The sequence below is a fragment of the Numida meleagris genome, chromosome 6, assembly GCF_002078875.1.
Source record: "Numida meleagris isolate 19003 breed g44 Domestic line chromosome 6, NumMel1.0, whole genome shotgun sequence".
NCBI classification, from domain to species: Eukaryota; Metazoa; Chordata; class Aves; order Galliformes; family Numididae; genus Numida; species Numida meleagris.
The window spans coordinates 37,125,228-37,140,576 of record NC_034414.1 but is presented as its reverse complement, the minus strand read 5'-3'; the positions used below and the strand labels follow the sequence as shown (position 1 = coordinate 37,140,576).

Genomic DNA, 15,349 nt, shown 5'->3' with positions numbered 1-15,349 from the left:
TGATTTTAAAGTAAGGATACCAAATAAGCTTAACTCCTTATATTTATGCTCTAGATGTGTACGTTGCTCTCTTAGCCATTAGTTCCTCCTAGTGGCGTTCTCCAGGCACTACAATTACCTGATTACCTGAATTTAGATTTAGTCACGTGTCTAGACAACAAAACAGCAGACATGTAGAAGAAGCCTAACAATAAAATGATGTAATGCTGGCACTTTCTAACATTGTTTTACAAAGCCTCTCTTGTCTTGATGCAATTAAGAATATCAAACTGAAAGAATGCAGAGTACATTCCGCGTTATGCTCTACAGAATTCACATTTCCCACTCTTTAAAAATATTGTTCTCCTATGAAGCTATGAGGGTTGTACAGACGATTCAATAAAGTCAAACTTAAAAAAAAAAAAGAGAAACAATTCAAATCTTTAGGCAGTTGTTCCTAACAGGCTCTGAAGACCATCCTACTTGGCATGATAAGAGTTGACCTATGTGTAATTGGAGAGCAATATACTGCTGTTTATATCCATATATATCTTGGAAATAACAAGTCACACATTCTACACTAACAGAACTGTTTTCCAAACATCCTCTTGCCTCTGCCAGCTCACCCAGCTAGCAAGAACTCTATTCCTGTACAAGTAGCAGCGGTGGTAATACGGAAATTCTAAAGACTAAAACTAAACATGTGCAATGAATTGAAAATAGGAAGAGCGAACTGCTAATAACTTGACAGTCCAGCTGAGCCTGTACAAGAGCACAGAGCTTCACTGTTCATCCTCAATATGCCTATTCATGTATGATTTCCACCAACAGCATTCAAATTAACTATCCACTATCCCCCCGCGTTGCAAACCAGGATTTATTTTCCAGTTTCTGCTATATAGTTTTGTATATTGTATAAGTTTTTATTGTTGAAGAACTGAAAATACTATAAAAGCAAAGTTTCTGTAAATGGATACCATTTAAATAGCTGAGAGCAGCACTCACACAAGCTCATGATGTAGAAGTATTCATTGTTTTGTTACATTTAAATACTAGGAGCCAGCTTAAGCAGTCCTTTCTGACTATTAATATGCCTGAAATGCAGTGTTGTAGTGAATGGCATATCTACAGATTTTTCAGCATCCCCTATCGGTAGGAATACATGTACCATTAATAGTGCAGAAGACAGTTCCACATTATAAATTAAGTTACAGCACATCTTATGTTTTATTAGCAGAAGAGTACTTCTGTAGGAATTTATGCTATCATCTGTGTTAGCTGTCACCTTTTCAAACAACTGACGTTAACAGGTGGACATACTTTATTACTGCATTTAATTTCTGTCATTCATCTAGGCAATAGACATGAGTGCGTTTACAACCCAAGCACTCTGCAGTATATTTGAATAAATCCATAACATATTCTCCTTCCTTAAAATAAGGGTTAAAGATCTTACCATATTTGCTAAGATATCAAATTTTAACCAGCTTCTATAGCTTCTGAAGTGCCTGTAGATTCCAACCATTTCAGACCAACACAGTGGATGATATAGGAAATTAAGATCAGAATGTAGCTGAGTTGGGGCAATATGTTCTGTCAGATACAGCTGTTTTTATTTCAAGTTGAATACCAGCATAAAATTCTATCTACTATATATTACTATCTTCACAACAAAAAAACAGTTTAATTAATTGGCAGTCTGGTACGAAGATTATCAAGCTGTCACATATACTGAAGATACCTGCAAACACACATTTTTAGTTGCTTCATTCTTTATGTACAGGGAAAAAATGATAGAATTCTGGAGAACAAAATTTTGTTCAAAACTAACACACTCACCTTCTTCAAAAATCTGACCAGCAGCAGCACATTTCAGATGTTGAATTAGTTACATTGTATATGCCAAGCAGTTATAGCAGTAATTAGAAATACATCAAATTAAGGAAGTCTCATTACATACTGATAAATGATCATTATGAAAGAATTGAAAAAATAAGCCATTCCTGTGTTTATAATTACTTAATTTTATTTTACAGTATATTTGTGTCATCTTACGTACTATAACCAAAGATCAGGGCTGTTTACAAATATAATGGCTGCCATTTAATGTAAACAATTAAAAAGTGTCTCTAAATATTAAAATTTTACATCATTTAATTCAATTACACTTTGTGCCATCAGGTATTAGTGGAGAGGAACTAATTTAAGCAAAAATAGTTTTCAGAAATTATATGTAGAAACTGAGAAGCTTGAATAGCATTTTAAAAGACCACTCCGCCCATCACTGTAAAAAGGAAGAAAGCAAATCCTTTCACTGAAGTTGCAACTAATAGTCAAACAAGTCCATTTTTATTAAGGCTTCTTTACATATTATTGAATCCCATCATGCCTTTCATATTCCCAGCAGCACCTTGTTGGAATTGTCTCATCATTGACTGCAATCCTGCCATGCCACCTACAGAAAAATAAGCAAGAACATGTATGTGTTAATTAGTTTTGAAGAACAGCTATCTTGCTTCAAAAGCATGTGTGCAGTTAAGAGGCCATTTTGGTAATATACAAATGAAAACCCAAGACTCAACCAGGCTTAAATAGCTATCAAATTACTTTGTCAGATATTTACAGAAGGATCTACAAACACAAGGCTTAGAGTGGATTTTAACACAACCTCTGCATTAAAATCTTGACAAAAGAAGAAATCTTGAAGGAATTATCATAATCAGTTAGCAAGACTTGAGTATGGAAGTATTTACTAAAATATGTTAATGTCAACATTATTTATTTGAGGCAAAGCTTGAAAGAGAAGTTCAGAAATAGATGCACTCTACAACAGACATGCCTGAATTCTGATAAGTTATCTTCATTATTTTGTCAGACACTACTCCAACTGCTCATTTTGAGACCTGAATCCAGATGAAGAGTCTAGAATTAGCACTTTTAAGCGCAAAGTATTCATAATGCATCAACTAAGCTTTCTGATTCTTGTTAGAAGACAGACACTTAATACTGATAAAAATGCATTCATTACATATATCACCCACCTTAATTTCGTAATATTTCAAATGGATCAAATGTTACAGACAGACCCCTACTGAAGCTGTAAAAAGACAACCCATACCCATATGATGTAGGACTCTTGGATCCATCATCTTTGCCATCTGTTGGTTCAGCTTGGCCAGCTGAGATGGGTTTACATTCTTGGACATATCACCACCTTAAAGAAAATGGAAGAAACAAAGCAGATTAAAGTATGAGGCTAAAAAAAAAAACAAAACAAAATTCTGGGTCATGTTTTTGTTTTATCTCCTACTTCTAAAATCCACTTAAGTCAATGATAAAAAGTTACTACATCAACCTAAGTAAGTACTTAAGGATGAACAGTCTGTCCCTCACACACAGGGGACTAAAGCATCAGTACTGTAGTAGTAATGAAGTCTACACTGGTTAAGCCAAAAAATACAGTAGTTTTGACTGCCACGTTATACATTAGTATCATGAAGAACAATACAGCTCTCACTAGTTACAGAAAAGCTTACAAACAGTATAAAAATTAGTGAACTACAATTCAGTGCTCCTCTTGTACCACACCTCCCCTTGTCCCCCTAACACCTAATATACATTATGAGTTTCTTGTGTTCACGTATCAAGTGGCCTTCACGCTGAGTGTTTTACTTTCTTTTACCTTTGAAAAGTCCTTTGATACCTCCCATCTTTTTCACCATCTGTGCAAATTTAGTGTATTGAGTCAAAAGCTCCTGGACATCTCTAGTAGAAACACCTGAACCTCTTGCTACTCTTTGAATTCTTCCTGGCTGCTTACTGAATACTTTGGCGCCATCTGTACTGTCAAGCTCTGCAATTACAGGAAAGGAAAAAAAAACATTGTTACTGATATGAAAAATCAATTACAGCTGGCAGCAGAAATGAAAACAAGCATGCTGAGAATTTAGTTTTGAGACAGAACAAAAAACTAGTTTTAGAAGTGGTGATACAGAATTCTACAGAAATAATTGAGAGAGTATTTAGGGAATAGCACTAAACAATGGTCCTTCATATGTTAAATTACAGTGAAAGAAAAAGTTGCTAGAAACCATTTATTCTTTCAGCATACCCAGTCTAAGCCATGTTAATACGTTTAGCTCAAGGGTAAAAGTACATCTCTCCTGTAAAAGTTATGGATGGATTAGAAACAGCACATCTTGAATTCCAGAGACCAGGCAGTATCACTAAGTAAATTTGAGCATGGAAGATACAAAGAAAAACAGTGACAGAGTGAAGATGAATGCAACTTTTTAATTTGTAAAATTTGTAAGTACAGCATTAGTAATTTAAGAAGCATAGCTACACTTTGAAAAATAAATGAATTATCAACAGAATGCTTTGGAATTTTAACTAGCCTCCACAAGAAAGCAGCATTATGTATCCATGTGTATCTCTAAGTATGGACAGAAAGTTTAGAGGGCACAGGGACACACATGTGCTCTTTACTATTTGTAAGAGTGAAGTGTTCCTCTCTCTCTTCTGTCATCTTAGATGCAGCCTTATGTCTAACTTGTTGCCCAAAACAATCTTTAAATAGTCTTGTTCAACAAAGAAAAATAGTGGTTGAGGTTCGTTTTACCTTGATCATTCATACTGTCCATAATAGTCATCAATTTCTTCAGCCTTGCCATTGATTCTTGTTCATTGCCTTTACTCATGAAGTCAGTTCCAAAACCAGGGATCATACCCTAGTTTTAAATGGCGAAACAAAAGCTGTGTCAGAACAGGCAAAGCTAACTTTAAGAAATACAGATAAATTTTAGTTCAGCAGGTATGTATCACAGCAGACAAATAATTTTACCTTTCTGAAAAATATAAAGTACAGATTCTAGTACCAGTTTCATTAAAGAATTTTAAGTTTACAGCAGAATTTTGTCAGCTATAGATCAGAAACTGATAAAATAAAATGATTTTTAGGATAACTAACCAGGATCTGACTGAATGGTCCCATTTTCATGATGTTTTGGAATTGTTCATACATATCTCTTAATGTAAACTGACCTAAGTACAACAAAAAGAAGATTAGCAAAGGTTACACTAGCATTTTGCTGTTACTACCCCTTCTCAATTATTATTCTTTATATTTACAGGGTAAATACTATGCTGGATAAACAAGAAGATAAGTAAACCTCTTCTTGTCTGTTAATATGGCTAAGCCATTTCTGATGGCACACACTGAAGAGTTTTATGCTAGTTCATCTGCAATTGCAGCTCTACTTGTCGCTTGACGAAAAACAACTATTTACTTGCCTGTCACATTTACTAGAGAATGATCGTTCTTCAGTGTGCACTTGGAAAAAGTTACTTGTCTCTGCATTCAAGCTTTGGGAACAACTTACCATGTTTGAGCTTTTCTATTAGTGCCTCGTTATCATCCAACTTTAATTCATTTACTTTATCTATCAATCCTTCAATATCACCCATACCTGGAAAACAAAACCAGATCTGAAGTTGGCATTGAAGAAATCACACTTTAACTTTCAATTGTCCAATTCAAAGTATCTTGCGCACAGCTGCATGTAGTACATACCAAGAAGTTTGCTGATAAAAGGCTGTGTTTTGAAGGGTTCAAAGTCATCTATGTGCTCACCAGTTCCAATAAAAATAATAGGAGATTTTGTAGCAGCAACTCTGCAGTAAAATATGTACATTATGAGATGGCCTCTCAGCTAGAGATCATCAGCACAACACAATAAACACAACAGCAGCACGATCTCCTAAGTATCTTTCATACTCCAAGTTATTAATGCAAAAAAAAAATCAGCATTTACAGTGGGTAGCTGGAGTAGCTGACAGTATTTCTCTAATTAGTACCTCATAAAATACGAACTTTACTTCTACACTCTGCCTTGACAAAACATCAGAAATGTAAATTGCTTATTTTCATTGCCAAGTTCCAGAAACTGGAAAGGATAGAAAGAAAAATAAATCACATCCATTCTATCCTAATACTAGGAGGTCAGATGACACATGTTGGCTAATTCTGTTGTCTGCTGTGGGAAGAACACTAAGAAAAAAAAATCTCACTTTCAACACAGGGAAAAAAAAACTTAGACATGGAAAAAAAATCAAAACCTTTTAAAGAATCAATCAGTAGCAATAACTTTAAATGAATTCTGCTTCCCATCTACAGAAAGTAGAGAACAGACATAGCAGACAGCATATACAAGCACATGACAGCAAGAATTCATTTTTGGTATTTTCACTTTGCTTTTAAGTTCAGTTTTCCATCACTGTGCTATAAACAACAGCAAAATACATATTGGCAGATGAGGAATTCTAACACTTCGACTCAAACAGTCATTTAGCAAGTTGGTGTCAGATAACTCTGACTGTTCTGACATATAATCTCAGCTCCATATCAGCTGTATCATCCAAAAGCAGCTTAAGGTTAATCTAACATAGAAGACAGAAGATAGTATCACATGTTTAGTCAACAAAGGTTGTCAACATACAGCACAGCATACAAGAAGCCCAACTAGAATGAAATTCAGAAAAGCATAACTGCAATTTACCTTTTACCAAGTTGCTGGACACTGAACTTAGAAATTTAATGTGCATCACAGCTATAGGGCTATTAGATTTGACTAGCTAGAATTTCTCCCATTTCAGTAAAAATCTTGGACATTAAATGAAAACTTTTCACATTATGTGTATTATTACATCCGAATTAATATTTATGTTTTTAGTTAAAAGTCCTGCTAAGCAAGATGCAACAATAATTGTATTCTGTTCTCACAAGACAGAAGTTTGGTGTGACAATGCTACTGTATTGGAAGCGTATTCTAGTATCTCATTGATACTGAATGTCAACACTGAAATTAGGATAAAAGTATAACTACTTAAATCTCTAGATTCCCTGTAGCTTGACAGTGATACTTTCACTTAACAGGTTTCTGTGAAACATTAACACATTTCATGGTTGTCCATCCACGGCCAGACATCCCTATTATATCACAATACTTACGCGCTAAGAGCACCACCTCCTTTTGCATGTCCATCAAGCTTAGTCACAATAACAGAAGCTACATCTACTTTATCTTTGAAAGCTTTAGCTTGAGCTTCACAAGCTTGGCCAATGGAAGCATCCATCACATAAACAATGTTATCTGGTTGCTAGGAAGGAAAAAAAGCATTTTTTCCTGCGTTCTTAAACTTTGTTCATCATTATGTTCAGTAACAGACATTATTGCAATACATTTCTATGAAGAGTATTATCTAAGCAGCATTATCTTGAAAACCCTTATGCTGTACTACTATCTGCAAAAAACCATATCTAGCAGAATACTAAAATGTAATAGTCTTACAGTTATTACTTATGTTTTGAGTGATTTTTAGATAGTATCTGAGCTAGCAAGCTAATTAGCACCTATAAGCAATAAACATCTTCCATTTGGTTTTTTTGTTAAGAACTTTAAGACATCCATTCCTTTGAAAACAAGTTACCCATTAGCACGAGTTGTGTGGGAATTGCCATACTGTTATGTAAGACTACAGAAAGAAAAATAGATATTTTGAATTCACACAAGAAACACCAACTTCATTTACATATCCAAGTTGCTGAACATTCTGTTTCAGGGCAACTATTTGTAACAATAATAGAAAAGGTTGTTCACATAGCTACAGAAACTTCACTTGTTTTTTTAAATCTAGTTTCACAATGCAAAGACCCTGACAGGCAAAGTTAAAGCAGGAACTGTAGTCTAGTTACATGCAAGCATCCTTAAATTACAGATCCAATAATTAAAACTGACACAAAGCTATAAGCACTAATCATCTCTCTTGTTTATTCATATCAGTTTGTAATTTTAGCCTATTCTAGATGTTAAAAGTGCTGACACTTTCCAGAAGACAGAAAACAACACAGAACACTGGGAAGTAAGCAATTAATTGGAGCTCCGTTACTACAATAGAAGTTAATGTATTTCTTGGAACTACTCACTATGGCATTAGCAACTTGTAACATCTCTTCAAACAACGAGTCTTCTTGTTTGTGACGCCCACTTGTATCAACAATGATAATTTCAAAGTTTTCATTCTTAAATTTCTCAACACCTTCTGAGGCAATAATTACAGGATCCATTTCTGTATAACTAATCAAAGAGAAATATCATTACGTATGCAATTCTTTATTCCCAAATTACTTAAACCTTTTATTGCTTGACTGTAAAGTATTAACCATAAATTTACTTGCATTTCTAGATTGACTTCCTCTTATATCAAGCCAAAACTGATTTAAGATTACACCTTTCTAAATCATTTACCCTTACTGTTCGGTGAACTGAAGCACAAAGGACTGTCACATCTACTGACGAGTGCACTAGATTCTGCTAGCCATTCTCTGAAGCCCTATAGCTAGTTCATCTCCATGAACCAGCAGCGCACCTTTGTGGCAAGAAGGCCAATGGTCCCCTTCTCTGCACTGAGGGGAACATTGTCAGCAGGTCAAGAGAGGTTATCTTCCCCCTCTACTCAGCTCTGGTAAGGCCACAGCTGCAGTACTGTGTCCAGTACTGGGGAGCCCAGAACAAGAGACACCTCGACCTACTGGAGAGAATACAGGGCTACAAAGATGAGGGGCCTGGAGCACCTTCCTTGTGAGGAAAGGCTGAGGGATCTAAGACTGTTCAGCTTGGAGAAAAGACGACAGAGGGAATCTTATCAATGTATACAAACATCTTAAGTGATGGAGTCAGTGGTCCACAGTGACAGAGTAAGAGGCAAAGGTGCAAACTGAAACATAGGAATTTCCAGATGAATATGAGGAAAAATAATTTATTGTGAGGGTGACAGAGCACTAGCATGGGCTGCTCACAGTGGTTGTGGATCCCCTTCTCAAGAGATACTGAAAACCCATCTAGACATGATCCTGTGCAACTTGCTCCACATGACCCCACTGAAGCACAGTGGGGGTGGACTAGATCTTCAGAGGTCCCTTCCAACCTCAACCACTCAGCGTGTGTCAGAGCATACTGTATTATTAAGTCTAAATAGTTAGGCAACAGTGAACAGGACTTCGTAAGAGATGTTCAATACATCATTAAAACTGAATTGTTCTCCAAAGTGATTCTGAAAGATGCTTACCTCCCGTAAAAAGGAATTCTTGCTTTTGTTGCATTCTGCTTTAATTGGTCAAAAGCACCTGTAAAACAGGTAGGGTCAAGGAAATATTTGAAAAAAACCAACAAAACTAAGTATTAGAGGGAGAACCGTATCATTAGTAGCTGTTTGTATTACCTGCTCTGTATGTGTCTGCACATATTAAACATGTCTTCCAACCTTTCCTCTGATAGAAGTACGCTAACTGTTAAAAAAATCCAGAACAAGTAGTTACACCAAAATCCCACTAGGAAGCATGACACTACGTAACAGCTTAAAGTACATACTGAGGACACAAAGTCAAGCCAGCCTTGCTATAACTATGATTCAGTAACATCATGCAAGCATCAAATGTTAATGTATTGGAAAAGCATTATATACAAATAACTGCTCAGTTAGACAAAAATAGTGGCTTGACTCTGCTTCTGATTTCAGTGTCCCGAGCTAAGAATGGTTACTAATAGCCCCTGTTCCCATTTTATTAGCTCTTAATACTGCAAATAGAACTACCTTTCGGAAACTAGCTAAAGTAGTAAGTTATCAACTACAGCAATGGCTAAAACTTGAGCATTTCTTTGCTACTTTACTTCCAGAGGAGCAAAGATTTCAATTGCAAGGACACGTCTTAAAGCAATGAATGGAATCCTTACTGTTTTGTAACACTTGCAAGCCTCGCTAGTACAACAGACATTCACAGAACATTTGATTCACCCAAATAAAGACTTCCAAGGTATATTTTCCTACAGAAACCCTAGGAAAGTCTTATGAAATCAGAGTAATGATATATTTAGCATGGCCTATGTCTGAATCTCTCTGTGAGCAAGTTACAAAAAAAAGGCAACAAGTACGCATTAGTCTTTTTCCATAGGACAATTTTTTCCTCTCCAAAAATAACGGTTCATAGGTTAAATTACAACTGCTCTGAATCAAGTGTTTTCAGTCTTGAAATTACAAATTTAAATTTCTTAAATCAACTTGCAGCTGTTACAGGTTTCACACCATCCACGCATGCTTAGCTGGGATACCTAATACAGAAGTCAACTTACAGTAGTTCCCCTAAACAGACAACAGAAAGAGATAGGTTCCACTCACAGTGTGTCTTAAACCCATCAAGTATGGAGTGGAAAGAAACTGTTATCCGTATATAATACTGTTTCATTAAAAGTTCAATTTAAAAAATAATGTTGAAAAAGTCCTGCAACTATAAATAAACTCCAAAGAATACTACTTTGGACATTCACCTCATTTAAGAACCCCCTCTACAAAAGTATTTCTACAATGTTATCAGCAAAAGTCACAAGGACATTGTACATTAAGTGTTCAACAACACCCTCCTTCACAAGAAAAAAAAACAACAGGATATCAATATGTTTGATTCAGTACAGGTTACCTTTGAGCAGGTTGTTGTTTTACCACTTCCTTGCAAACCAACAAACATTATAATGTTCTGTTTTCCTTTGGTAGGTGTCCATGCTTTGACTCCAGGATCTACAAGCTATAGAACAATGGGTACTGTATGTTGCAGAACTGAATTTCAGAGACTTAGAACACTTAGTGTCATACCTGGCCCTGATAAGTGCCTGGTTTTACATTCAATGAAGAAAGCAAATTTTTTTGCATATTTAGGTCTCAGTTTGGCTTAGATGCTTTAAATTCACAATGAACACCCATATCTCTAGTATTAGCATTATAAACAATCATTTTGTAACTGTTTCCCCCCCCCCCCAAGACCAAGCACCAAAGGCAAGGTAGCCTATATATATTGCACAAATATAAAAATCAACACAGAAACATAACCTCCACCCCACCATCCCTGCACAAGATGGATCTCTTCTGGTGAGAATCCTACAACATAGAAGACTTTTTAGGCTTAGTCTCTCACTTCAGGAATGAGTGGAAGGAGCTTACATTCCACAGAGCCAACATATGCATGATTACAGACTACAGATGAACAGAAGACTACATTTAATAAGAAAGAGGACAAAATACTGATACCAGGTACAGTCTCGACCAAACAAGCAGATAAAAAGTTGCCACAGAGAAACTGCCTGGTTGTTACTTATACTTTTTCAATGTTTTGTAAGTAGTTTGAACAAACCTTCCCTAGAGTAGTAAAGGTGTATTTCTGGGAAAGCTGAAGTCAGCAGTCCAGGAGCTTACAGTCCCTTATCCTTATTTTGTCTTTAAATTTCTTTGAAAATGAATAGCTGAACTTGAAGGTTAGTCTAGAAGACACACCCAGAAAGTAAAGTTCCAGTCAGGAAAGTACTACAGTTTGCATAGGAGGTAGCCTTGGAACAGAAAACATGACAACCCAAACATGCAGAACACCTGTTGGTACTATACAATAACCTTAAAACTTAAGCCTGCTACTGTACTGCTCTCACAACACAGGCTGTACAAGAAAAGTGACATAACAAAATTTTGAAAGTCCTACTTTAACAAGTTCTTTAAAGACAGCATGCTGAATCATTTTTCTCTTGTTAAGGCCAGATGCCATCTCCTCAAGATCAATTGCAGACCTGAGTTAAAGAAAACAGTTTTCGTAAAATTGAAGCCAGAAAGCACTGGTATAACTTGCAGCATCACTTTAACCTAGTAGTAAGTCTCTTCAAGTGGAACAGCAATCTGATTTGCCTTGAGTTTTCAGGTACAATGTATTCAAGAAGTGACATATATCAGAGACATCATTTTTGTATGCAGGACAAAAACAGATTTCTAGTATACTTTAACTACTTGACTTACATATCTCAAAATAACCAAGGTAACAGTACTGATCATATACACAGATATATCTATATGCAGCGCAGAACATTGGAAGAAGAGGTGTCTAGGCTGTAACAAAGCGCTTGTTTACTATTCCACCCAACTGACATTGTTTTTTTGTTTTGTTTTGTTTTTTTTAAATCACAGCAACTGGCTAAACTTGAAGATTATTTTGATACAGCTGGCTAGACACTCAGTTTGAAACGGAATTTTTCTGTTAAGGAGAGAATTGGGGTTTGAAGGTAGACTGGAAATGTTTAAGAAAATCATATACAAATTAGAAGTTATTCTTCTATAACATCTAAATACAATTTTTACACTAAACATTAAAGTTAAAATTGGTGTTGATTACTTTACTTACTTGACATTTTCTCTTAGCTGCTTCACAAGTTTAATATTAACATCAGCTTCCAGTAGTGCTGTGCATACTTCTTTTAACATAGCATTTAAAACCTTTGGAGTATAAAAGAAAAATAGTGTTACAACACACAACATTGACTAGCCCAGTATTAGTTTCCAGTAAGAATGAGAAAGTGTATTTATGATGTAGTAAAGGCTTTTATGAGTTAAATGCACGTGGTGCTATTGTTATATCGACTACCACAAAGTCAATGCATTTGCTTATATGCAAATCAAGTTTAAATCTGAAAGGGAAAAGGAAGCACCACAATTTGTCACCTGCATTTTCAGCAGAAACTGTACTGCTGCCCTGTAGTATGGTTATTCAGGCAAACACATGCTTCAGGAACCCAGACCAGTAGTGATAAAATGTCTCACTTTGAAAAGTCTTGAGCAGAAAGATTTTAAGTAACACCTGAATAAACAATCTCATTTGCACAGCTTGAGCTCTCACCCCAGAAAAACTTGTATTACTGAAAAAAATGCATTGGGTTGTATTACACTCTGTTGTCTTCTAGCTTAAGATGCCATGATAATCCTTTTCCTTGCACAGGTTCTAAAACTGTGCCAACCCTATAACTTTGGTAAGTCTATTTTTCAGTTACTTCAAGCAACAAAACATGTTTGTCTACCTGAAGTTCTAGCCATTTACTCAAAAGCACATTCAAATCATAGTATCCGTTAGTTTTCAATCTTGTTTTTTAGTCCTTAGAACACATTTACCATTTCAAAATCTGAATTAAAAAAATACAGACTCTATCAAGTCAAACAGCTTCCAGAATCTCACACTGGCTAGAACAGAAAGGCAGCAAACTTAACACTCCTCACATTTTAGGGTACAAAACCTATCCTGAAAACCATTTCTTCTTCCACAGTCCAGCTTCTAGCAATCCAGTACACGTCCATAGCGCAGCTGAACACAAATGCTGGTTCATTCTGCAACGTCTCAGAGTAGTTCCCACCAGAACACAGGCATACATTGCCTTCTTCAGCATTCACCACTTCAGAATGGTAATTTCCAGGAGTACAACCACCAGTCATGATGACCCTGGGAACATGAAGTCCACTATCTCTGAGGTGACACTATATGTCTAAATCTAGCACTGAGTTTTGGCTATCAGGGGCTATAAAGCTCTAGCTAGAAATTTTACTTGAAGGATGAAAAGAGCCCAGGAATAACATCAACTCACTTTTAGCTTCTCATCAGCTTAATCTATCACAACTTTGCTTTCCAAATGTTACAGTGCCATCATGCATATGCATTACATACCTCTTCATTGATGATTGTAGCATTGCTCAGTGAGCGCAATGCTGAAGTGATTTTTCTTCCAAGATCTGCTAGAACCATTTTGGCGGCTTCAAAAAGAACTCAGACAAATCTGTAAAATAATTAAAAAAATAGTTTTGAAATTAGTTGAAGCTATGCCTTCACGCAGCGATTATTCCAATACATTCTGGGTTAAGTAACCTGCTTTGCGCTCCAGAAAGTGCAAGTTGTATCTTTTCAAGAATTATTTTTAGCAAATACTGGCCTGAAGTTAATTTTAGGATACCCCGATGGCCTACTTAAAAATAGAAATACTATCCCACAACTAAGAATCACTTCACTGTCTGGTATATTTGTGCCTAAAATTCCACATGAAAAAAAACAGTCCAGACAGAATTCCAGATAGAACACGGCTCCCTGTTTTCCTACCAGGATGATGTTACATGACAGATTTAAAACCGAGCCAAACAGCCTAGAAGCTACGCATCCTGCAAAGACAACACGATCAGAAGCAGTATGTTTTGCTAGCAAGAGCGAACACTGTTAATCAGTACTAATATATACACCCTATTCTAAATCAAACCAGATTTCCTATTTCAACAGTCTTATAAGCATACACATATTTTAATTAGCAGAATTCATGTTGTGTTTTTGGACTGTTCTACTGGGAAACCAGACCATTTTTTGTTCACTGCAAACAAATCTTACACACAAGGCTAGGATAACTTGATAGTTAGAAGAATCAATTAAAAAATAATTTCTGAAAGCTACACGTGTTAAGTCAACATGTTAACCCACTCTGCCTCTAAAACTTGGGAAAAAGACAAAAATTTTTCTAATATCAAGGTTGTAGTACCACAGTCACTGCAGAAAGTAGTGACTCAGGCTCCTCTTGTTCACCTTCCGATTTCACAGCTGCTTTAAAAATCACTCAGCTGAAACTCCCCCCTGGGTCAATGCTGAATTCAAACCTCACACCTGCGTTCTTCTTTTCAGGCCTGAAAGCAAACTTCCCAATATGAAACCCTCTGTAATCAAAGCAGCTGACAATTTCCACGCTTCCCTCCCCCCATTTTACAGAACTCTACAGATATCCCAGCATAGGAAGTTAATTATTTCCTAATAAACAAACATTTTTCACGGCCAACCATACTAGATACGCAAAGACCCACTGTGCTAGAGCAGCCAGCCAACTGGGGAGGCAGCCAGAGAGCATGGGAACCAACTGCACCACAGCACACACCCGTGCTGCGCTGACAGCATCCGCAGCGCTGGCGAGCTCTGACGTAGCGCCGCGTCCTGCCCGGTGCAGGCCGACGCCTGGGGCCGGAGCCCCGGGGCGCCGCTGCCTTGCGGGGGTTGCGGCGGTTCCGGCCTGCTCGGCGGCTGCTGGAGAGCGGGCGCGTCGTGAGCCGGGCGGCAGCAGCCGGGGTGGGATTTAAGCCACAGCGTGACGAGACGCAGCGCCCGTCCAGTCATCACAAGCCCACTCAAGTCTGTCCCGACAGACGGCAGCAGCGTGCCGCTAACACGCAGCTTTACGCGACACCGGGAGGGGCCGTCCAGCGCGAGCACTCACCGGCGGGGCGGCGCGGTACCTGCTGCTGGCAGGGCCGGGCCCGGGCCGGGCGGCGTTGCGCTGCCTCCACGCTCTACCACCGGCAGCAGTAACCCGCTCCTACCGACCGAGGAGACGTCACCACTCTCCTACGCCCTCAGCGCACTTCCGCTGCCGGGGCACTCGTTAAGGCAGCCGCGACTCGAAGCCGTGCTCGCGTTCGGCAGAAACGCTCCAAG

The 15,349-nt window shown here is 37.5% G+C and overlaps 1 protein-coding gene across 1 annotated transcript; it reads right to left on the bottom strand.

The window, feature by feature from the left end:
* SRP54 (signal recognition particle 54) lies at positions 1,984 to 15,282 on the bottom strand. The gene is made up of 16 exons (XM_021402370.1): positions 15,132 to 15,282; positions 13,556 to 13,664; positions 12,248 to 12,339; positions 11,558 to 11,642; positions 10,511 to 10,615; positions 9,259 to 9,325; positions 9,106 to 9,163; positions 7,964 to 8,114; positions 6,989 to 7,137; positions 5,552 to 5,652; positions 5,361 to 5,447; positions 4,949 to 5,022; positions 4,601 to 4,709; positions 3,662 to 3,832; positions 3,098 to 3,193; positions 1,984 to 2,434 (listed from the first exon to the last, which is right to left on the bottom strand). Exons 2-16 carry the CDS (start codon positions 13,631 to 13,633, stop codon positions 2,343 to 2,345), a joined length of 1,515 nt encoding a protein of 504 aa, XP_021258045.1. The 5' UTR covers positions 13,634 to 13,664; positions 15,132 to 15,282; the 3' UTR covers positions 1,984 to 2,342.

What these genes read in the sequence shown, in the direction of transcription:
- SRP54 (XM_021402370.1), bottom strand. Translation starts at nt 13,633, where the DNA reads ATGGTTCTAGCAGATCTTGGAAGAAAAATCACTTCAGCATTGCGCTCA. An exon ending in CTACAATCATCAATGAAGAG is followed by an intron (nt 12,340 to 13,555) that starts GTATGTAATGCA and finishes TATACTCCAAAG; the next exon opens with GTTTTAAATGCTATGTTAAA. An exon ending in GGACAGTATGAATGATCAAG is followed by an intron (nt 3,833 to 4,600) that starts GTAAAACGAACC and finishes CTGTAATTGCAG; the next exon opens with AGCTTGACAGTACAGATGGC.